The sequence below is a fragment of the Oncorhynchus masou genome, chromosome 23, assembly GCF_036934945.1.
Source record: "Oncorhynchus masou masou isolate Uvic2021 chromosome 23, UVic_Omas_1.1, whole genome shotgun sequence".
Classification (NCBI taxonomy): Eukaryota; Metazoa; Chordata; class Actinopteri; order Salmoniformes; family Salmonidae; genus Oncorhynchus; species Oncorhynchus masou.
The window spans coordinates 39,120,540-39,146,088 of record NC_088234.1 but is presented as its reverse complement, the minus strand read 5'-3'; the positions used below and the strand labels follow the sequence as shown (position 1 = coordinate 39,146,088).

General features: G+C 42.1%; 1 protein-coding gene across 1 annotated transcript in view; it reads right to left on the bottom strand.

Annotated features, from left to right (window-relative positions):
* Positions 1–15,990, bottom strand: part of LOC135510806 (peroxisome proliferator-activated receptor gamma coactivator-related protein 1-like) — a 37,367-nt gene extending 21,377 nt beyond the window's left edge. The window contains exons 1-6 of the mRNA XM_064932048.1: positions 15,855–15,990; positions 7,777–7,902; positions 7,468–7,620; positions 5,864–5,944; positions 3,463–5,641; positions 3,290–3,343 (exon numbers count right to left, since the gene is read on the bottom strand). Coding sequence (XP_064788120.1) covers positions 3,290–3,343; positions 3,463–5,641; positions 5,864–5,944; positions 7,468–7,620; positions 7,777–7,902; positions 15,855–15,935 — 2,674 coding nt within the window. The 5' untranslated portion in view covers positions 15,936–15,990. The remainder of the gene's footprint in view (positions 1–3,289; positions 3,344–3,462; positions 5,642–5,863; positions 5,945–7,467; positions 7,621–7,776; positions 7,903–15,854) is intronic.
* Positions 15,991–25,549: the final 9,559 nt, after the last annotated feature.

Sequence of the window (25,549 nt, the reverse complement as noted above, 5' to 3'; positions counted from 1 at the left end):
GCTAAGAAAAGAATGTCTTCCTGCAGACTTAAGAGCTACACAAACTACTTTGAACAAAAATAAAAAGGCAATAATGAAACAATTCAAAGATTTCTGAGTCACAGTTCATAAGGAAATATGTCAATTGAAATGAATTCATTAGGCTGTAATCTATGGATTTCACATGACTGGGAATAGAGATATGCATCTGTTGGTCACAGATGCTTAAAAACAAGTTAGAGGAGTGGATCAGAAAACCAGTCAGTGTATGGTGACCACCATCTGCCTCATGTAGCTACACGTCTCCTTTATGCATCGAGTGAATCAGGCTCTTGATTGTGTCCTGTGGAATGTTGTCCCACTCTTCAATGGCTGTGCGAATTTGCTGGATATTGGTGGGAACAGGAACACGCTGCCGTACACATTGAGCCAGAGCATCCCAAACATGCAGGGTAGCCTAGTGGTTAGAGCGTTGGACTTGTAACCGGAAGGTTGCAAGTTCAAACCACCGAGCTGACACGGTACAAATCTGCCCCTGAACAGGCAGTTAATTCACTGTTCCTAGGCCGTCATTGAAAATAAGAATTTGTTCTTAACTCAATTGCCTAGTTAAATAAAGTTAAAAAAAATAAATAAAAATGCTAAATGGGGACATGCCTGGTGAGTATGCTGCCATGGAAGAACTGGGCCATTTTTCAGCTTCCAGGAATTTTGAACAAATCCTTGCGACACTGGGCCATTCATTATCATGCAAAACCATGAGGTGGTGATGGCAGATGAATGGCTCGACAACGGGCTTCTGGATCGCATCACAGAATCTGAGTATTCAAATTCATCCATAAAATCTAGTACAGTTGAAACAGACTCCTCCGGGAAGAGCACACTTCCCCAGTGTGCCAGTGGCCATCTAAGGTGAGCATTTGCCTGGCAAGACAAGCATGTAGAGGAGCTTCAGTTTGTGCAGAAATTCTTCAGTTGTGCAAACCCAGTTTCATCAGCTGTCCGGGTGGCTGGTCTCACACCAACCATTCCGCAGGTAGAGCCAGATGGAGGTGCTGGCTGGCGTGGTTACACATGGTTTATGGTTGAGGCCAGTTGGACGTACTGCCAAATTCCTTAACGATATTGGAAGCAACTTGTGGTAGAGAAATTAACAGTACATTCTCTGCCAACAACTCGGGTGTCAACATGCCAAATGCACGCTCCCTCAACTTGAGACATCAATGGCATTGTGTTGTGTGACAAGTGTACATTTTAGTGGCCTTTTATTATCCCCTGCATCATGATCATGCTATTTAATCAGCTCCTTGATATGCCACACCTGTCAAATGGATGTATTATCTTGGCAAAGGAGAAATGCTCACTCACAGGATGTAAACAAATATCCACAAAATTTGAGAAAATAAGCTTGTGCACATGAAAAAATTGTAGTGTTATATCAGTTCATGAAACCAACACTTAACATGTTGCATTTATGTTTTTTCTGCAGTGTTATCGTGTAATTATACAATGCTTGGAAGCAGCATTGGTGTCACTGACATCTCGTTTCTTCTGACCATGCAGACTGAATGGCAAGTGAAGTGCTCGTGACTCCGTAGTTGAGCAACATGCTCCCCTTGAGTGATGGGGCAGGGCTACGACATGCAGGAGAACAGGGTGAGACTCGACTTGCAGGTAGCAAACAGTAAACTATAAAAATTGACATATGCGATGGAGTTGGGCATCACATTTAACAAACCATATGTTGAAATACCATTATAGAAGACATGGTAAAACCCAAACCGGTCAGCGCATCAATAACGTTATATAGTTAAATAGGTATAACGCCTAGCCTTACCCCCCGTGGGGAAAATAAACGACAGCCTCATTAAAAGGTTAGAACATCAAAACCCATCTCCTGAAACAGCCATAGCCCATGTTAACAACTTTCACCTCAATGTTTGAACTTGAATACCAATGCTTTCTAACTCAAACTGGGCACTTAACTAGATAAGACTTACCATGTTCATTATTCACATGCAGAATACATCACAAATCATGTAACAAAACATGAACTCAGAACTAGTGATGGGCGTTTGAAAGAAAAGTAATACTCAAATAATGGGGAGGGGACTGACATCCAGAATAGATGATTTTATTTTATTTTTTTACTTCTGTTTTTAACCTGAGCACAACGGGAGAGACTCCAGCTCTGCTGCTGCGGGGGAAGGACCGGATGGTGTGTGAGAGATGCGAGTGTAGCTGACAGGAGGGAAATAGACATGCAGCTATGCCAGCTCGTCAAAGACTAGTTAAACTGGCTAACTTGCAGCAGCCACAATGTTATTCATCATCCCATTTGACAGTGCCCACCATGACTGCGTCAAATCGGCATAACCTCAAGAAGCTAGCTAGCTAGCTAAACTAGCCAGGCTATATATTGCTGTGCTTTCTCCTTAACTCACAGCACAGCCTACCTGCTGGTTGCTTGTTGATGTAGTTACATTTTTATTCCATCATTTAAATTCCACCTTGCATTGTAGTAGTGATCACTTCATTTGAAACAGGCTACATGCATGAAGGCTGAGGCGCACATTATAGGCTACTACATTCTAAAGTCGTTTTATTTAATAAAACAAATGGTATATCCTAACATGTAACATCAAATGGATATTTTAAATCAAAGAAAATGAGTGTCAATCCACAATGAAGACCCGTTTAGATAAGCAAAAACGTTGAAAACGCTGCTCCGCCAAGCTACTTACCTGCACCAAAACACACAAGACATTGAGCACATTGCAGATGGACCTGCAAAGTCCAATGTTTGTCAGCCGTCACCTTCGTAGGGTGCCCGTTCTTAACCGCAGGAGTCTTGGCACGCAAATCCTCCACCCACCCCATACAGGGCCAGAGATAGCCCTGCAACCCTACACGCCACTTCCCTCCACTATACAGTCCAGTCAAAGTGATCCTGGTGACAGATTTAGTCTAGTACTACTGAACTGGCGGACCCACTGAGCTGTTAGCTAACATCTGACTTGCTGTTGGCTAACACCAAAACCATTAGGCCCACTAGCATGCTCGAGGAGTAAGCGCTACGTGGATTATATTTTCAGCGTTGGAAGAATCAACCATTAATGCAAAATTCCCAACTTTTCTAACAGACTGTCTTGTTCAATAAACAGTGGGTTATTCGTTATAGATTAACTAATGCCAAAGAAACACGGAAATGTGAAAGAAATGTAGACTGAAGAAATTTGGCAGTCATTTTTTATAACTGTGTCCCCTACAGCCAGAGAGAACGCATGTGTCAATACTCAGTATCACTCACCTTGAGTCTCTTCAAACTGCTCCAGCAGGCTGGTGAGGTCAGCAGCTTCAATACCTGTGAGATAACAGAACCACTCAGTACTATCCCAATAAACCACAAACTGTGGCAAGGCTAAACACATTTAAGCAACCAGAAGATCAGTACAGTAGTATATGTCCAGTATGTCCACTCACCAATTTCACTGGTGAATGCCTCTATCAGCTCCTGAGTAGGGCTCTTGGCTTTGGGGGCCTCCTGGGCTGTAGTACACCTCACTGCAGGTTTGGAGGACTGGGTGGTGGATGATTTGGCTGGGGTAGACCCAGGAGTGACTGTAGGCAGCTCAGGCATCTTAGGCCGGGGCAGAGTAACTACTCCCTTCTGGAGAGTAGTAGCCACCTTCAAAGGAGCCGCAGGGGTAGGTTTCTGAACAGAAACAGCAGCAGCGTTGGTGGTGCAGTTGAACGTTTTCTCAAGTAGAGCACCAGCGACAGGGGTGGGTTTTTGGGCTATAGTAGCAATTAGGGTGGGCCTGTTGGCAGCTGTAGTGGTTTTAGAAGAGGCTCCACTGGAGCTCTGAGATTTGAAAAGGACCACAGTCTTGGAGGGTATCTGGGACTGGAGCAGGGGGTTCGTGAGTGCAGGATGGGGGGCCTGGGGTATATTACGCTTCACTAAAGGGTTCTGGGGTGGTGGGGGTACTACACTCACAGTACTGGATGAAGGCACAACGGAGATGGGGGATTGGCTAGCTTTAGCTGGCTGTTGAGTAGGAACAGCCGCTTGCTGGTGAGGGGTTATAGGGGATGCATTTGCACTTGAAGCCTTGCTTGGGGAAGATGATTTGGATGCCAGCATGTAAGCAGGAGGCACAAGCAGAGCTTCAGGTGTAGGAGGTGCTCCTGGTCCCATGGGCTGCCAGGCCGCTTTCACCTCCACCTCAGTTTTCCCTGGGGAGGGGTGGGGACGACGAGGGTCTCTGGAAGAGAATATGGGGAGGCAGGGGATAGGGGGCAACTCGGTAGGGGCATCAGGGAGGCTGGGCCACTTGGTGCTCTGGTCCTCTGGTCTCTCTAAGGGGGCCGGTTTCTTCTGCTGCCGCAGAAGCCGGTACTGCTGGAGGGACAGGGGCTTAGGCTTGGGCTCAATAGCCTGGGAGGCCTTAATGGGCTTGGGGATCACCTGGGGGGCCGCTAGAGAGGCACTGTTGGACTGCATTATTGCCTGGGGGGCCACTGACACAGGTCGTTCACTTGGGTTAAGTGCCTGGGGTGCTGCAGGGTTGATTGCCATTGCCTGGAGGGCTGTTGGGTTAGCTGCAGAAGCTAGAAGGCTTTGAGGCTTCTCGCAGCCTGTGGTTGTTTGGGGGAGTTTCTTTGGGGTCATAGTCACTGGCAACAGGTCAGAGGCCATGACCTTCAACACATGGTCTGAGGCGGGGATGACCTTAACGCTGGGGTGTGTGGATAGTGTTAAGGTTGTGACTTCCACATGGCTCTGTCGCTGTACGTGTTGTGTTTCGCCAGCATGTGTTGCTCTCGTCTTCTGTTTTGGGGCTTCGGGGGCAGCCATAGATATGGCAGAAGAAAACGTCTCTTTGTCCCTTTTCTCTGGTCTGGTCGTCTCTTTGATGGGCTTCCGGGGCAGGGATTCCTGGGCGGCGCCCCTATGGGACGCGCTCCTCAGGACCCTGCCCTCTGCCTGGGCAGGTTCAGGGGTGACCTCAGCAGGTGAACGCTTCGCTTTGTTTTTCCGTTTCTTTTTCCTTCGAGACAGACATCTTTCTACAGTCTCCTCCTTTGGTCTCCTGTAGATAACATTCTCACCACTTTCTTTTGCCCTCAGGGTCTCGGCAGGGTTAGAAGGGCCAGCCACCTTTGCTGCGTCATCGTCAACTACGACATCATTCGCCGACTCAGACTCTGGCGTCTCCAACATATCCGCTTCAGAAATTTCATCTGGAACCCTCTGCTCCGCTTTGAATGAGTCTTCTACTCCCGGCAAGGAGAGAGAGAGATGAGCATAAGGGATGCCCATATCTGGGATGGCAAATATAGTCTCGCCATGCTCTCCATGTTCGACCACTTCCAGCAGTATCCCTTCCTCCGCCAGCAGCCGTTCTTCCCCTTCATCCTCCACGCACACTGCCATGCAATAGGGGTGCATGTGTCTGACCAGCTCTCCTAGACTCACTGACATGCTCTCTCCATCCATGTGCTGCTCCAGAGGCAGGGACAGGCCACCCCAGGTCAGGAGCTCTTGCTCTGGGGATGAGGGTTGTCTGTCTGGGCTCAGGGAGGGAGAACAAGCTTCTGCGTCCTCTTCCTCCTCTCCATCACTCCTCTGGACAGACTCCTGTGTCCTGGGGAGACTCTAGATAAAGAGAGAGGGGAAACGTCGGGTTAACGTCTGGAGCATTCCTCTGTCCAGTTTGAAGGTTTAAAACATCAGCTGGACCACCTGCATCTGCAGACTTTCACACCTGTTAGACTTTTTGTGTGTCTGCACTTCACCGCAGTAAGTCTCTTGATTTCTCTGAAGACTTATGCACATGTCAATATGAAAATGGCGCTAACGCTAGAAACTGTGTGCTACCTTCCCAGTGGAGAACTGTCGCGTGTTGCAGGGCGTCTCACTCTCTGGAGACGAGTGGGACAAGCAAAGCAGTCTCCTCAGCTACAATATCAGAAGAAAAACACAGGACGAAACAGTGAGTTAGGCATTAAAAAAAAGTTAAGGCCATTGGAACACAGTCAACAGTTTCTTATTTGTTTAGACAGCTCTGCTTCCTAGAGCTGGGTACATCCGAGCCCTACGAAGTACACAATTATATCTAGGGGTGTAACGGTTCACCAAACCATTGGTACGCATTACAATTTAGGGTCCCGGTTTGGTGTCGGTACAGCGAGAAAATGAAATGACAACAGTTCTTGTAGTTTTTTTATTCAAAGGCCTATTGCAGTCAAGTGATTTTCCTGTGTTTCATATGCAGTTCCTATTGCTTCCACTGGATGTCAACATGCTTTAGAAATTGGTTGAGGTTTTTCCTTTAAGAAATGTAGAAGTAACACTGTTCAGAATGAGGGCAGAGGGAAGTGTACTCTTTGTTAGAGGCGTGTGACCCGAAAGCTAGCTACACTTTGTTTTCCTCCGGTATTGAACACAGTATACCCCGTCTTCAATTTTATCTATTATTTACGTTAACAAATACCTAAAGTTGTATTACCCAAGTAGTTAGAAATGTTTGGACAATGCTTACAGGTAAGTTGAGATATTTTGTAGTCACGTTGGAACCGGTCTTTTTCTGGAACAAACACACCAAATAAATGGACATTATGGATATGGATAAATATATCTCGATGGAATTAATCGAACAAAAGGACCATCTGTGATGTTTATGCGACATATTGGAGTGCCAACAGAAGCAGCTCGTCAAAAGTAAGGCATGAATTCTCTTTTGTTTCTGAGTTTTGTGTCACGCCTGGAGGGTTGAAATATGATTGTGTTTGTTTGCTTGGGTGCTATCCTCAGATAATAGCATCGTTTGCTTTCGCTGTAAAGCATTTTTTATTATTATTATTATTTATTTTTTTTAAATCTGACATGTTGGCTGGATTCACAACAGGTGTAGCTTTAATTTGGCATATTGAATGTGATTTCATCAAAGTTTAATTTTTATAGTAATTTATTTGAATTTGGCGCTCTGCATTTTCACTGGATGTTAGCCAGTTGGGACGCTACCGTCCCACATATCCCAGAGGTTAATATTCTATCCAAAACTGTCCATCGGCGTTGTAATCTACTGGAAAGTCAAAATGTTCCAAACTGGAGATTTAAACGATGAAGAATCGTCGTTCATTGGCCCCACCACAGGCCATTGTAAAGTACAAGTTCCTGCTGCACCTCACAAAATGACAGTTTGAAATGTGGATTACGACGTGTTTGTAGCGCTCCTGTCAATGTTGATTAAGGATGCTCACCTGACTATACATAAGTAGTCTTAGGCTACTTGGCGTCACGAAAATGTAGGCTTATTTGGGGGATATGATAGTATTTCTGATTGAAAAGTTCAATAGTGGTGGTGAGTTAAGTCATTTGTTCTTCACCTCAAAACGCAAGTTAACAAAGTCTGTCTTTACATGTTCGGAGTTGTGCAGCATGTCAAATAGGGTTAAGTTCAGTTTGTATGTGGGACTCACCGGAGAGTGTTCCCGGCCTTTCTGGCCAGTCAGTAAATCAGAGTCTGGCAGTGTGTCGAAGGGGGACAGGTTCTCGTTGTCCACGTTATCCAGGATCTCAGTCAGAGCTGTGAGCAGCGTCGCCTCGTTATCCTCATCAAGTCCAACTTTATTCTGAGAAAAATATATTTTTAAATACATTTTCACAATTCAGTTAAATTTGAACTACTATACAGTTAGCAAAAAGTTCAATTACATAAGTGGCTCTGGTCAAAAGTAGAGCACTATATAGGAAACAGGAAGTGATTTCAACTATGTTCTGAGCCTTACCTCTCCTGTGGTTGTGTCCTCAAATATGGACAGTATGGAGGGGTCCAGACAGCACAGAGCCTCCAGAGCTTCTCCTGTCTCCAGCTCCAGACTGTCACTCGACAGGCCCCCATGGAGGATCACCGTCTGATGGGGAGAAACGGGGAGAGTATGGGTCAGTAAGCCTGAAGAACCAGAACCCAACATGTCAAAGCGATCCGAAATTGACCACTCGCGCCAACACCCGTGCAAGTTGCAACTGATATTTGATGCATTTTTTAACTTCTTATGGCTGGGGGCAGTATTGAGTAGTTTGGATGAATAAAGTGACCAGTCACGAGAGTAACTACTCAGTCCCAGAAGCTAAGACATGCATATTATTAGTAGATTTGGATAGAAAACACTGACATTTCTAAAACTGTTCGAATGATGTCTGAGTATAACAGAACTCATATGGCAGGCAAAAACCAGAGAAACATTTCCCACTTCCTGGTTGGATTTTAAGGTTTGTTGGTTCTCATGTCTTTGCCTATCCAATAGTGTCTATGCGGTCATATTGCACTTCTTAAGGCTTCCACTAGATATCAACAGCATTTAGAACCTTGTTTCAGGCGCCCGTGAGAGGTAGCTGCGTTCCTTTTCCTTTCAAAAGTCAAAGGAATTCTCTGGTTGAAACATTGAAGATTAATGTTAAAAACATCCTAAAGATTGATTCTATACATCGTTTGTCATGTTTCTACGAACTGTAATGCAATTAGACTTTGACTGGCCTGCGCTCGTGAATTTGGATTTGTGAACTAAACACGCGAACAAAAAGGAGGTATTTGGACATAAATTAACTTTATCAAACACTTGTGGAACTGGGATTCCTGGGAGTGCATTCTGATAGAGATCAAAGTTAAGTGAATATTTAATGCTATTTCTGACTTCTGTTGACTCCACAACATGGCGTGTATCCGTATGGCATGTTTTGGTCTCAGCTCTGTACTCAGATTATAGCATGGTGTGCTTTTTCGGTAAAGCTTTTTTGAAATCTGACAGCAGTTGCATTAAGAAGAAATGGATCTAAAATTCCATGCATAACCCTCGTATCTTTTATCAATGTTTATTATGAGTATTTCTGTAAATTGATGTGGCTCTCTGCAAAATCACTGGATATTTCAGAAGCAAAACAATACTGAACATAACGCACCAATGTAAACAAATTGTTGGATATAAACATGAGCTTTATCGAACAAAACATACATGCATTGTGTAACATGAAGTCCTATGAGTGTCATCTGATTAAGATCAAAGGTTAGTGATTAATTGTATCTCCATTTCTGCTTTTGTGGCTCTGTCTGAAAAAATGGCTGTATTTTTCTGTGACTAGGTACTGACCTAACATCATCGTTTGGTGTGCTTTTGTCGGAAAGCCTTTTTAAAATCGGACACAGTGGTGGGATTAACAACAAGTTTTTAAAAATGGTGTAAAATACTTGTATGTTTGAGGAATTTTAATTATGAGATTTGTTTGAATTTGGCGCCCTGCACTTTCACTGGCTGTTGTCATATCATCCAGTTAACTTCTTAGGGCTGCAGGGGCAGTATTGAGTAGATTGGATGAAAGGTGCCCTGAGTAAACGGCCTGCTCCCCGGTTTCGAATATATGCACATGATTATTAGTATTGGATAGAAAACTTTGAAGTTTCTAAAACTGTTTGAACGATGCCTGCGAGTATAACAGAACTTGTAAGGCAGGCAAAAAACGGAGAAATCCAAACAGGAAGTGAGAAATCCGAGGTTGGTCGATTTTCAACCCAGGCCCTATTGAATTCACAGTGGGATATGGGTGAAGTTGCACATCCTAGGGCTTCCACTAGATGTCAACAGTCTTTAGAAACTTGAATGAGGCTTCTACTGTGTTGTGGGCCTGAATAAGAGCTGAATGAGTCAGGTTACTGGCAGAGAGCCATTTCCTGGTCACGTGCATTTCACATGATTATCGACCTGCGTTCCATTGCTTCTCTAGACACAAAGGAATTCTCTGGTTGAAAATGTATATAAGATTTATGATTACACCCTAAAGATTGATTCTATACTTAGTTTGAAATGTTTATTTGACCTTTAAGAACTTTGAAGTTTTTGTCCAACAGTCAGCTGGACCTGCACGAGCGTTTGGATGTGTGAACCTAACGCGCTAACAAAAGTAGCTACTAGGACATAAATAATGGACATTACCAAACAAATCAAGCATTTATTGTGGAACTAGGATTCCTGGGAGTGCATTCTGATGAAGATCAAAGGTAAGGGAATATTTATAATGTGATCTCTGGTTTCTGTTGACTCCAACAGCGGAAAATATTTATTTTCTGAGCGCCATCTCAGATTATTGCATGGTTTGCTTTTTCCATTAAGTTTTTTTGAAATCTGACACAGCGGCTGCATTAAGGAGAGGTATATCTATAATTCCATGTGTATAACTTGTATTATCATCTACATTGATGAGTATTTCTGTTGAATGGATGTGGCTATGCAAAAATAACTGGATGTTTTTGGAACTAGTGAACGTAACACGCCAATGTAAATTCAGATTTGTTTATATAAATATTAACTTTATATCAAACAAAACACAGATGTCTTGTGTAACATGAAGTCCTATGAGTGTCATCTGATGAAGATCAAAGGTTAGTGATTAATTTTATCTCTATTTGTGACTCCTCTTTGGCTGGAAAAATGGCTGTTTATCTGTGGCTTGGTGGTGACCTAACAATCGTTTGTGGACACTGGTGGGATTAACAAGATTACCTTTAAAACTGTATAAAATACATGCATGTTTGAGGAATTTTAATTATGAGATTTCTGTTTTGAATTTGGCTCCCTGCACTGTCACTGGCTGTTGTCATAACATCCCGTTCAGCAATATATCCAGTAGTGATCGATAGCTTCAACTTGCCCTTTGATCGGCTGGGAATGTATTACTTTAACCCTTCTCCATTCCTCTCAAACCTACACATGGAGAGCAGGCCTACCACTAATGGCTTTAAGTATAAAAACATTTACTTAAGTTATGGACACAAAATTTAGGATCCACGTTTTTAAACCAATTGAGATATAGCCTATATTACCGATGTGAATCTCATTAAGTTAAAGTGTTCATTCAGTATGGTTGTAACTGTCATTATTACAAATATATATAAAAATAGTTTTAAAATCTTCCTCAGCTTTTTTGGTCCTCCAATAAAATCGGTATCCGCGTTGAGAAATCATAATGGATCGACCTCGTGTGAAGCAAAAATCTATGTGTTGTATAGAAAAGTGTGAATCAGGTGTGTGTAGCACATGTGCATGACATTGAGAAACGGGGATGTGTCTGGGACAGGATGCCAGGCCACTGACATTTTCCGTATCGGCATACTTGGTCTGGTACCATATCATTAGTAAAAGTTTGGTATCGTGTAGGCAGTGTTTCCTCTAAGCTGACGCACCCACCGGCGGTGTGCTGAAGAAATAGCAGTAGCCACCTGCAGAGCAGGCGGAATATCAGCCCACCAGGGAGATGCACAAGATCGAACTTCACTCAACTGTAGTTTGCCCTGTTAACACTATCAGCGTTTCGCTTGACTGTGGCTATTGTGATCGAATTGACACATTAGCCACTTCCAATGCAACATACCGAGAAAAGTAACTATGCAAGAGATTGTTGTAGGCAGAACATGGAGCAGGATTCTATAGCACATGACCCAGCCCGTACTCTACAGACCTGTGCCCCATTAACAATCCGTGCAGCCTATATGCAAATAGACCATTGCCATATATGGAACTGTGCCATTTACTTTGAACTGGACGGTGTTTACAGCTGTGGTTGAGAGCAGATGCCCTTAAGATATTAGGGCTCCCGAGTGGCACAGCGGTCTAAGGCACTGCACAAGGCATCACTACAAACCCTGGTTAGTCACTTCGTCCCCACCTACATGTACAGACCCTCAACCAGCCTGTACCCCTGCACACTGACTAGGTACCGGTGCCCCCTGTATATAGCCTCGTTATTCTTAGTGTTACTTTCTATTTTAGTCTACTTGGTAAATATTATCTTCTTGAACTGCACAGTTGGTTAAGGGCTTATAAGTGACCATTTCACGGTAAATTCTACACTTTTTGTATTCGGCGCATGTGACAAATTAAGTTTGAGTAGGTTCGATCCTGGGCTGCATCACAACCGGCCATTAGGGTGGCGCACAATTGGCCCAGCGTCGTCCGGGTTGGGCCAAAGAAGTTTCTTAAACTGACTTGCGTAATTAAATAATACAAGTACTTAAAAAAAGACTGGATGAAACATTGAATTTGGCATTACTGCTATTAGCCAGAATAAAAAAGCTTTGAATAACAGATTCACCACATGGGACAAATGTTCCCTTATTTTAGGCACATATATATAACTGGTAACGGGGACCTTCAGACAAGTCGAGGCTTGTGGGTGTCCGAGAGCGAAACTGAGCACGCCATCTTGTCCTTGAGAGCCTAATCTTTCAATAGATCATAATAGTTGGTAGGTCAAACCGGTTGGACGCTACAAATTATTTTGTGCATTGGCAGATTTTCAGGGTGTCTCATGGTAACAAACGCCGCTATAGCACTGCCACCTTGCACTGAGGCCGAGGAAGGGCACTACTTATTCTAAAAAATAAAACAGCTAGCTTAAGAGGGATTTTGATGGGGACTTTAGCATTATGTTAGATTTCTGTGGGGCATTGAAATTGTAGACCAAGGGTTAACGGTAAATGTACTACTGGTGATCTATGTAATGGGGAATTGATTGACAATAACAAAGGGCAAACAATTCACAATTAAGCTGTGAAACAATGAATACACACTAAATGGCGGGAGAGAGCGCATTCTAGAGGAATGTGCCTTGTGCATCTTAGCCACACTGTGCCATCCCTGCGGCCCCTGCAATGGATTAGTCCACTGAGACGAAACAGACGCGCGTTGCACAAATATTTTTTTGCAATGGCGACTTTAAAAAAAACAAACACTTGTCTAAATAGGGTCAGCCCTACTATCGTGACAACACTAATGCATATTGGTGAATCGTTACATCCCTAGCCTAGAAGAATTCCAGCTACTTCTGAAGCACATGTGCACTAGAAACTAATACTGAATCCTGTAAATGCATTTGTCTATTATAAAATACAGATAGATGGAAAATACAAAAAGTACTTTTTGTAAAAGCACTATTTTCCTATTGATATGCATTACATGGAAAATTGTACACTGTCTCCAAGTCAAGTTTGAGCCACAACATGCAAGAGATTTGTCATTCAATGATGTCCTTTCCTGTGGCACCCAAATGTTTGGATATACTGGTAAAGCTACCAGGTCATAAGCTAACTACCAACGACTCGAGGAGTTTAATAAAGCCATGTGACATGGTTTATGAAAGTAAAATGCAGCCAGCCAATCCGCTACAGCAGGGGTGTACAACTCATACCATGGAGTGCAGAGGATCTGCGGGTTTCTCCTTTCAATTAAGACCTAGACAACCAGGTGAGGGAAATTCTTTACCAATTAGCGACTAATTAATCAATCAAGTACAAAGGCGGAGCGAAACCCGCAGACACTCAGCCATCCACGGAGTGAGTTTGACACATGCTCTATAGGAAGACAAGTTCAGCGGGTATCATGGGTCATACCCTTTGAACTAATTGGACCAGAAACCAGTTTTCGCTGTCACATCCTACAAAGTTACAAATATATGCTCAGTTCTCTGTCATTCAGAAACAGTAAAGTGAAGCTTAATCATAAACAAATGTTAAGGCGCAATGCTCTTAACTTAGAATTCCAGGTCACACAGCAAAATATTTAGGAGCATATGCAACAAATAGTCACACCCTGGGACTACCTACACACTAGCACTACAAGGTAATGTTACACAACAGGACAGATGAAGCAGGTTAGGGCTGATTTGATATGAGCAGGACAAACACGACACACAAGGATAGGAGCCCCGGGGAGAGCATTCCAATGCAAATTACCAACTGCTCCAGAATCTGAAGTTAAAGTCCGGGTGGTGTGTGCGAGAGGGGTACCTGTGTGTCTTTAGAACTAGGCCTGGGTGGGAAGTGTGTCTTCTACAGTGAGGCACTCTGACAAGGAATCCGCCTCAGGCAGGGGGTTCACAACATCACATAGCCCAGATGTCAGAATTGCATGTAAACAATTATAAAATCAAACCCACAAACTAAATACCACACAGCACCCAATACTCAGTCCTTTCAAATCAGAAGGCAGTGAGTCATTTATGAAGATCAGTCTCCATCTGAGCTTACCCTGCAGCAGCACAGCCCTAAAGATGAGAAATCTTTGGAAGCTTTCCAACATACATAATGTTACATTGGGCCAGGCCATCATAGCACTGTAGAGATAAATGTAGCCTAGTATCTAGGCCCCGGTCCAAGTGTGATGTCCCAAGGAAGAAGGGAAAAAAATAAACATGTTTATCATGGTGAACAGTATGCTGTTCATGTTGGGAGGACAGTGAAGTCTTCAGCAGCAAACAAGATGGATTACATTAATTTAAAAGGTATTCTTATGGCAGGACCTAAACAGTTGTTTTCACTACCGTCCACTTACACAAGACCCACCATCACGTAATGGGTGCACGGGAAAAGGCTTGGGCACTTTGTATTCCATTTATGGGGAGATAACAAATAGATGCAAGTACAACTGGAATAAAACCCCTGAAGAGCACATATACCTCATTCCTAATCTTTAAAGCTGTCGAGTATTTAGGAAGAGATAATGTTTGGGCAAACGACCATCTGCAACCCACGTGTCGTTCAGTCCATGCACAATTAACTGACCCTGCGCAGTAGGAAATGTTGCTACCACGCACCTCGCCCAAAGGGGATCTCCTTCCTCATTACCACGTGTTGCACTACAACAAACGCGGCTCCACTGTAGGAAAGACGGTTGCTCCCCTCGTGGATTCCAGACAGACAGTATTTAATACACATCTGTGCTAATACCTCAAATACAACTCCGTTGTCTGAAATATACACAGACTGGTATGCAAGTGTCATGGTTGACCGAGAAAACGTAGCTCGTGCTGTTGGTTTGAGTGAGTCAACAAGAGAACACCACGTGTTGCTCATGTTAATGAACATAGTAGTGGAAATAATATTACAATCTCATATACAACCTCGGGTTGAAAGAGAATTGTGGCCAATCGCCCAAAGGTGTGTCATTACTGCCTAAAACAAGGTTGCACGTGTAGCCAGGGGTTCATTTCTCAAGCCAACTTACCTGCAGCCATTTATCAGTAAAACGATGTTAACGATCATGTCCAATTTTGTACATTACACTGACAATCTATATACTTCAATTCACGATTTTGCAGTTTCATATAAATGTTTACGTCATACATTTACAACCACGTGGGAATGAATCATCTTGAGACAGAATTTAAAGCTAGGCCCAAAATAACATCCGTTAACATGACGCATATAGATTGCCTTTATACGTTTATTCTATCAACACGTTTGGTTATTCGATGTTCAAATTGCCAGACATCAACTTGTCACGATTTTATACGGATATCCAGCTAGTTGTCAATGGCCTCATCTTAGCCAAACAATCTGGACAACTCCCTATTAGTCATCCATGTGGTTTTACGTTAACTAAATTCGTACGTTCATGAATGGCCTTAGGATAACTACACTATATGTTAATTGCCTTGTTTGGCCGATGTAGTAAACAATGAAATCAAATACTAAATTCAACACATTTAAAGCAAACATTAAAAACACGTTGTCTACAGCTAACCACACATCCGGGCATTATCCCGGCTAGCAATGCGTTACTTAGCTAGCCGGCTACTTCAGAAGGTTTGTATACTAACTAATGCAGCAGTTAACAAAACACCCATGAAAACATTCTACGTATAAATATATCTCAGTTGTAACCTTACCATCTGCTAATAACCATGCCATGATTCGTCTGTGCAGCAGTGATTTTATCCACGTGTCACTTTTTCCCAGCGCATTATTCCCAGCACACGAGACATTCACATACAGCAGAAATACATATAGAAACACATAAGTCAAATCATTGTACTTTACCTCGTCCAGTGTATTTGTAGAGAAAAAATCCATGTTGCAGGCAGTTAACATCGCCTCGCCTGCTCCCCACCGCGCCGCCATCTTAGCAACAACTCTTGCTCTTTGCGGGGATTTTTTTTTTTTTTATGTGAATCGTGCACTGATGGAACAAGACGGGGAGGGGACACGTGGTATTTAGATTCCCGGCTAAATGATCTATAGGGTCAGAGTTGAACTCCGCCCTCACCGAAGTCTGGACCAATCTATGGCCTGGTCAAAGACAGTTGGCATAAATCCCAAAGTGTCCCATACCCAGATGTGCAACATTGTGAGACTTTCGCGAACGCTTGCGTGGCAGACCAGGCCGGGGTTAGGGGGGGGGGGGTATGATATTATTCCTTAGTTGTTCATATTCTAGAAATCCAAAGGCTAGATTCGAGCCAATGCTTTAAGTATTTGAACATGTCATTGCCCCAACCTTATGACATACTGACACATTTGCTCCTTTGCACCCCAGTATCTCTACGAGCACACTCATTTTCTGCACATCTATCGCTGAAGTGTTTAATTGCAATATTGTAATTATTTCGTCAATATGGCCTATTTATTGCCTTATCTCCATTATCTTACCTCATTTATACACACTGTATATGAACTTTTTATATTGTATTGTTGACTATATGTTTGTTTATTCCATGTTTATTCTATGTTGTTGTTTGTGTCACACTGCTTTGCTTTATTTTGGCCAGGTCGCGGTTGTTAATGAGAACCTGTTCTCAACTAGCCTACCTGGATAATTAAAGGTGAAATTAAAAATAAAAAAATCGTCAAAAACGACATTGTATCGAAGGAGTGGCTATGACGGCCTGCACATGCGCTAGACTCCCCAACGTCGCCATGACATCGCCTAAAAGCGTGATCGGGGATTTCTGAACAGAAGCAGTTTCTTCAAACTCTACCGTTTTTTATTATTATACCTCAGTGGTCTGGCACAGGGATGGCGGCCCGCAGATCAATTTCCAAAAACACCCCAGTCAATTTTTGTAATAATTTTTTTTATTAATTTGGAACTCAGTCAGGGTCTCAACAACTTGTGAAAAAGTACTAAATGGTCATACTTGAGTAAAAGTGAAGATACCTTAATAGAAATTATTAATGTAAAAGTGAAAGTCACCCAGTAAAATACTAGTTGAGTAAAAGTCGAAAAGTATTTGGTTTTAAATATACTTAAGTATCAAAAGTAAATGTAATTGCTAAAAATATACTTAAGTATTAAGGTGCAAGTAAAAGTATACATAATTTCTTGTTCCTTATATTAAGCCTACCAGATGGCACAATTCTCTTGTTTTTATTTATTTATGGATAGCCAGGAGCACACTCCAACAATCAGACATCAATTACAAAAAAAGCATGTGTGTTTATTGAGTCCGCCAGATCAGAGGCAGTCGGGATGACCATGGATGTTCTCTTGATAAGTGTGTGAATTTGACCATTCCCTGTGCTGCTAAGCAATGAAAATGTAACGAGTACTTTTGGGTGTCAGGGAAAATGTATATCATTCTCTTTAGGAATGTAGTGAAGTAAAAGTAAAAGTTGTCAAAAATATGTATAGTAAAGTGCATATACTTAAAAAAACTACTTAAGTAGTACTTTAAAGTCTTTTTTACTTAAGTACTTTGCACCACTGGTCTCAACTTACTGTTAGAATAGTAGAATACACAAGGTGCACCATGGCAAAATGTGTAGAATTGCAGGATATAACTCTCAAACATACATTTCTCTCTCTGGGGTCAAGACTGTGGTCAGTTAAATGCTTAGCCTGTGAGGTGGGGGTTCCCCCAACCAAATCTCAGTTAGGGCCCCCTAAACGCTACCCTACTGGTATATTGGATTTAGTTAAGAGAGGTAAGTACTCCACAAATAGATTACACAAATCTGTGTGGTTATGAGAACACAGACCCACGAGCCACTGCGGCCGCTCATGATGAGTTCAGATTTTTGTGTGTCCCCCATCAAAGTTGCCCATCCCTGGTCTGAACAGTGAAGTTGGTCATGCTCAAACATTCTGAAGGCGTTCTGAACATTCTGAAGCCAACTCAAGTTGGCTTTTCATCATTTAGCAGACACTCTTATCCAGAGTGACTTACAGGAGAAACTAGGGTTAAGTGCCTTGCTCAAGGGCACATCGACACATTTTTAATTACTGGGCCAACATTCTTAACACCTACGCTATCCGTCGCCTCTTGCGCCTGCAGGAAGTGAATGTTTGTGCAAGCATATACTTTTTGGGAGGGGAGGGGGAGGGGGTCTTTTTTGTTGTTGAAATTTTTATTTTTATTTTTATTGAACAGCAACACAAAATACAAAACATGAATATATGGACAAGAGTACATCAACTTAACACAGGCATATCAAAGAACATTTACATCTGTCAAAAAGTTTTATGGTACATACTGCTCTTTAGTTTTTACATTTACTGATTATTTCTAAATAATGATTCAGTTCTATCTTAAACAATTACGATTTAAATAGTTTTTTTTCTCTGCCCTCTTCATCTTATGAATAAAGAAATCTTCCAAGAAAAATAATCAAATTAACAATTAAAAGGAAATTGGGGTCTGTATCAATTGGGTCAAAATAGAACACAATATCAGTTTTCCAAATAAACATTAAAATTAGTTTCCCTTAAAATAAAGTATTCTAACTCAATCAAAATTCTTCTGACATGAGAACAGTCCCAAAATAAATTGTCAATAGTTTCTGGGTCACAACCACAAAACACACATTTGTCATCAATAGCAATTTTGAGTCTGTGTACAATAATGGTCTTTATAGGGTACACTCTGTGAATTAGTTTATATGATACTTCTTTTAATCTTTTAGATATGCAATATTTTCTAGACAACAACAATCATTTTTCCAGTTTAATTGTCCCAGGGCTGCATTCCAGTATATAGTATTTGAGCAGAAGGAATAGTAACAATTTTGTTTGTGTTTTCCCTACGATTTTTGCCACACACGCCAGCATCCACACACAACCCACCAATTATTTCATAGTTGTTAGTAGTTAATACTCTATTGGATTTAGAAGTGTGGGGTATTTCTATTTGGTTTTAGTGTTTTTTTCCCAGGTTAGAAAAGATGCTGTACACAAATTCAAGTTTCTACAGTCAGAGTTTTGGTTACACACATAAATGCTCTTGATTAGAAGAACTGTACTGAAAACCGCAATGTAAATCTGATACAGATAATGTTTGAATTGTTTGAAATATCTTTAAATGGTGTCTGAGGTATAGGAAAATAAACACTCACTTAATGAGGCACGATCACCCTCAGTTGGAAGACAGGGAGACATAGTTTTTTTATTGGCTATGTAAAGAAAAATAATTAGGAAAACGTTTATAATTTCTAAATAGTCCTATGTGTGATTTGGACCACGAGAAGGACAGAGAGAGAGCTGTCTCTATTTTTTTTAACCATTACCTTATGCGATACAATTATTTCCTTACAGAGTTATCAAGAGATAATTCGATTTGTTATTCTAATTTGTTTCTTTTTGTTGTAGTTGTTTATTATTATTTATTTTTTAAAGTAACCATTCTTTATTTTTCTGTGCGCTGGAGAGGTTCCAATCAACTGAATGCACAATTGTATACGTCAGTCAGAAGCTCTGCCTGGGCAGTCCATGCAATTGTCTTATATACGGCTATTCACAGACAAGTTACAGTGCCTTGCGAAAGTATTCGGCCCCCTTGAACTTTGCAACCTTTTGCCACATTTCAGGCTTCAAACATAAAGATATAAAACTGTATTTTTTTGTGAAGAATCAACAACAAGTGGGACACAATCATGAAGTGGAACGACATTTATTGGATATTTCAAACTTTTTTAACAAATCAAAAACTGAAAAATTGGGCGTGCAAAATTGTTCAGCCCCTTTACTTTCAGTGCAGCAAACTCTCTCCAGAAGTTCAGTGAGGATCTCTGAATGATCCAATGTTGACCTAAATGACTAATGATGATAAATACAATCCACCTGTGTAATCAAGTCTCCGTATAAATGCACCTGCACTGTGATAGTCTCAGAAGTCCGTTAAAAGCGCAGAGAGCATCATGAAGAACAAGGAACACACCAGGCAGGTCCGAGATACTTGTGAAGAAGTGTAAAGCCTGATTTGGATACAAAAACATTTCCCAAGCTTTAAACATCCCAAGGAGCACTGTGCAAGCGATAATATTGAAATGGAAGGAGTATCAGACCACTGCAAATCTACCAAGACCTGGCCGTCCCTCTAAATTTTCAGCTCATACAAGGAGAAGACTGATCAGAGATGCAGCCAAGAGGCCCATGATCACTCTGGATGAACTGCAGAGATCTACAGCTGAGGTGGGAGACTCTGTCCATAGGACAACAATCAGTCATATATTGCACAAATCTGGCCTTTATGGAAGAGTGGCAAGAAGAAAGGCATTTCTTAAAGATATCCATAAAAAGTGTTGTTTAAAGTTTGCCACAAGCCACCTGGGAGACACACCAAACATGTGGAAGAAGGTGCTCTGGTCAGATGAAACCAAAATTGAACTTTTTGGCAACAATGCAAAACGTTATGTTTGGCGTAAAAGCAACACAGCCCATCACCCTGAACACACCATCCCCACTGTCAAACATGGTGGTGGCAGCATCATGGTTTGGGCCTGCTTTTCTTCAGCAGGGACAGGGAAGATGGTTAAAATTGATGGGAAGATGGATGGAGCCAAATACAGGACCATTCTGGAAGAAAACCTGATGGAGTCTGCAAAAGACCTGAGACTGGGACGGAGATTTGTCTTCCAACAAGACAATGATCCAAAACATAAAGCAAAATCTACAATGGAATGGTTCAAAAATAAACATATCCAGGTGTTAGAATGGCCGAGTCAAGGTCCAGACCTGAATCCAAAAAGATGAGAGAGGCCTGTAATTTTCATCATAGGTACACTTCAACTATGAAAGACAAAATGAGAAAAAAAGTCCAGAAAATCACATTGTAGGATTTTTAATGAATTTATTTGCGAATTATGGTAGAAAATAAGTATTTGGTCAATAACAAAAGTTTATCTCAATACTTTGTTATACACCCTTTGTTGGCAATGACAGAGGTCAAACGTTTTCTGTAAGTCTTCACAAGGTTTTCACACACTGTTGCTGGTATTTTGGCCCATTCCTCCATGCAGATCTCCTCTAGAGCAGTGATGTTTTGGGGCTTTTGCTGGGCAACACGGACTTTCAACTCCCTCCAAAGATTTTCTATGGGGTTGAGATCTGGAGACTGGCTAGGCCACTTCAGGACCTTGAAATGCTTCTTACGAAGCCCCTCCTTCGTTGCCCGGGCGGAGTGTTTGGGATCATTGTCATGCTGAAAGACCCAGCCACATTTCATCTTCAATGCCTTTGCTGATGGAAGGAGGTTTTCACTCAAAATCTCACGATACATGGCCCCATTCATTCTTTCCTTTACACGGATCAGTCGTCCTGGTCCCTTTGGAGAAAAACAGCCCCAAAGCATGATGTTTCCACCCCCATGCTTCACAGTAGGTATGGTGTTCTTTGGATGCAACTCAGCATTCTTTGTCCTCCAAACACGACAAGTTGAGTTTTTACCAAAAAGTTCTATTTGGTTTCATCTGACCATATGACATTCTCCCAGTCTTCTTCTGGATCATCCAAATGCTCAGACAGGCCTGGACATGTACTGGCTTAAGCAGGGCGACACGTCTGGCACTGCAGGATTTGAGTCCCTGGCAGCGTAGTGTGTTACTGATGGTAGACTTTGTTACTTTGGTCCTAGCTCTCTGCAGGTCATTCACTCGGTCCCCCCATGTGGTTCTGGGATTTTTGCTCACCGTTCTTGTGATCATTTTGACCCCACAGGTGAGATCTTGCGTGGAGCCTCAGATCGAGGGAGATTTTCAGTGGTCTTGTATGTCTTCCATTTCCTAATAATTGCTCCCACAGTTGATTTCTTCAAACCAAGCTGCTTACCTATTGCAGATTCAGTCTTCCCAGCCTGGTGCAGGTCGACAATTTTGTTTCTGGTGTCCTTTGACAGCTCTTTGGTCTTGGCCATAGTGGAGTTTGGAGTGTGACTGTTTGAGGTTGTGGACAGGTGTCTTTTATACTGATAACAAGTTCAAACAGGTGCCATTAATACAGGTAACGAGTGGAGGACAGAGGAGCCTCTTAAAGAAGAAGTTACAGGTCTGTGAGAGCCAGAAATCTTGCTTATTTGTAAGGTGACCAAATATTTATTTTCCACCATAATTTGCAAATAAATTCATTAAAAATCCTACAATGTGATTTTCTGGATTTTTTTTTCTCATTTTGTCTGTCATAGTTGAAGTGTACCTGTGATGAAAATTACAGGCCTCTCTCATCTTTTTAAGTGGGAGAACTTGCACAATTGGTGGCTGACTAAATACTTTTTTTGCCCCACTGTATGTTATTACATTTAGCATTACAGCAGTATGTGCCGGTATGTTAGCTAGTTACCTAATGTTAGTCGGATACTAATACATCGAACTTGCCAGGCAGTATATTAACCATCTGCTATCTAACTAACTAACCAACGTTTATTGACTCGATTATTTACATCATTCTTAGCTAGGTGGTATAGTCATTGTGCTTTCAATGGACATTGTTAACTCTGGCTGTCTACTCTGATTTCAGTGCACTCTCGCGCACTGTTAAATATGGCCTGGGTCAGTAAATGACGGCAAAAAAAAGTGTAAAGAATTGTTGCCTGCAGCACAGTTACAGTCACCAACGCTCTAGATAACATGAAAAACAGCCTAACCAGCTGTGCTGGGGCGAGTAAAGTGAGGTGTTCTACATTTTTGGGGGAAGTAACTAGCCACCGTTAGCCAGTTCAGGCACGCTGGCACTCCAGATTGAATTTACTAACACAACCGAAATTATAAAATGCTTAACTCATCATTTGTTATGCTAATAAGCTAGCAAGAGGTTGCATAGCAACAGCATCAACTTCCGGTAGACAGGTGAAGCTCTAGTGCTTTCAACTGAAACGATATTGTTTGTTTATAGTATACTAAAATGAACTAATTGTATATAGTATATACACACATTAATAATTATGTGTGTAGTATACAGTATGTGAGTATGGGTTGTCGAACACAGCTCTTGACTGATTCCACATTTTGTTGTTACAGTCTGAAATCAAAATGGTTAAAATAGATTTTTACACACAATACCCCATAGTGACAAAATGAAGATTGTTTTGTAGTTGACCATTTTGCAAATCTATTGAAAATTAAATACAGAAATATCTCATTTTACATAAATATTCATACCCCTGAGTCAATACTTTGTAGATGCACCTTTGGCAGCGATTACAGTTTTAAGTCTTTCTGGTTTAGTCTATAAGAGCTTTTCACACCTGGATTGTGCAACTTTTGCCCATTATTCTTTAAAAAAAATCATTCTATGTCAAAATGGTTATTGATAACTGCTCGACAACCATTTTCAGGTCTTGCCATAGATTTTCAAACAGGATTGTAACGGGTACGCGAGGAGTCAGGAAGCAAGTACAGGGAGTGAATTTAATAATAAATGAAACATGGAACAAAACAAGAACACGAGTATGGTACAGACATAATGCACAGAAACAGAATCAATAAAGCCTGTGGAAAGAGACAAAGGGAGTGACAGATATAGGGGAGGTAATCAGGAAGGTGATGGAATACAGGTGAGTCTCTTGAAGCTCTCAACCTACTCCACTTCAGCCCCGTCAATGAGAATGGGGGCGTGCTCAGTCCTCCTTGTCTTGTAGTCCACAATCATCTCCTTTGTCTTGATCACGTTGAGGGAGAGGTTGTTGTCCTGGTACCACACGGCCAGGTCTCTGACCTCCTCCCTAAAGGCTGTCTCGTCGTTGTCGGTGATCAGGCCTAACACTGTTGTGTCATCGGCAAACTTAAGGATGGTGTTGGAGTCATGCCTGGCCATGCAGTCATGAGTGAACAGGGATAACAGAAGGGGACTGAGCACGCACCTCTGAGGGGCCCCTGTGTTAAGGATCAGCGTGGCGGATGTGTTGTTGCTTACCCTTATCATCTGGGGGCGGCCCATCAGGAAGTCCAGGATCCAGTTGCAGAGGGAGGTGTTTAGTCCCAGGGTCCTTAGCTTAGTGATGAGCTTTGATGGCACTATGGTGTTGAACGCTGAGCTGTAGTCAATGAATAGTATTCTCACATAGGTGTTCCTTTTGTCCAGGTGGGAAAGGGCAGTGTGGAATGCAATAGAGATTGCATCAGCTGTGGATCTGTTGGGGTGGTGTGCAAATTGGAGTGGTTCTAGGGTTTCTGGGATAATGGTGTTGTGAGCCATGACCAGTCTTTCAAAGCACTTCATGGCTACAGACTTCTTGAGTGCTACGGTTCGGTAGTCATTTAGGCAGGTTACTTTAGTGTTCTTGGGCACAGGGACTATGGTGGTCTGCTTGAAACATGGTGTTAGTCAGGGACAGGTTAAAAATGTCAGCGAAGACTCTTGCCAGTTGGCAGGTGTGCGTAATTAAGATGAATAAACTGGCGACAACCAGCACCAGTGAGGGGAGCGGGAGTAGACGTGACATGGATTTAAGTCAAAACAGTAAATCGGTCACTCAGGAACATTGTCTTCTTGGTAAGCAATGCCAATGTATATTTGGACTTGTTTTTGGTTATTGTCCTGCTGAAAGGTGAATTAGACTCCCAGTGTCTGGTGGAAAGCAGACTGAACCAGATTTCTTTCTAAGATTTTGCCTGTGCTTAGCGCCATGTATTTTTTTTATCCTGAAAAACTTCCCAGTCGTTACTGGTACTCAGTATTTGTTTTATTGGATTTGACCAAAACACTTTTTGTTAAGTGGAGCGACACATGGGAACCCAAGAGCAGACTCAGATGAGGAAACAGGGATGAATTAACCAAAATATTTCTTGTTACACAGGGAGATATGGAGTGCAGCTCCGGGGAAGCTCGGATGAGTTGCAGAAAAAACAGGTGTGGAGACTGAGGTTGGAGTTAGCCGAGTAGAACAGGGTAAATAGGTCCTGAGGGGAATCCAAGGTAGTGGTGGGGAGTAAAATCCAGAGCAAGGTGGTGAAATGTGGAACAGGAGCCAGAGCGGTAACTGCAATGAGAGAATAAACAGGGCCATGCAGAGTAACAGGAGCTTGAATAATCATAAATGGCTAGAATCATGAACTGACTGAGCAGAGATTACAAATGGCAGAGAGGTAGTGGCAGGACTGAGTATTTGTAGAGGCCTTGATTATGGAACGAGTTGCAGCTGGTAGGTATCTGCTCTGACTCCAGCACACCTGTCTCCAACCACACAATCACACAGAGAGGGAGAGGGAGAGAGAGAGTGTGTACAGAGGGAGTAATTGCAGGTCAAGAAGACACCGGATGAACACCAGAGGGCGTAGCAGGAGCAGATGTGACAGTATTTATGACAAAATGTTAATTGCTTTGCCAATTTTTTTGCAGTATTACTTTAGTGCCTTCTTACAAACAAGATGCATGTTTTGGGATATTTGTATTCAGGCTTCCTTCTTTTCACTCTATCAATAAAGTTAATATTGTGGTGGAACTAGAATGTTGTTGATCAATCCTCCATTTGATCCTATCACAGCCATTAAACTCTAACTGTTTTAAAGTCACCATTGGCCTTATGGTG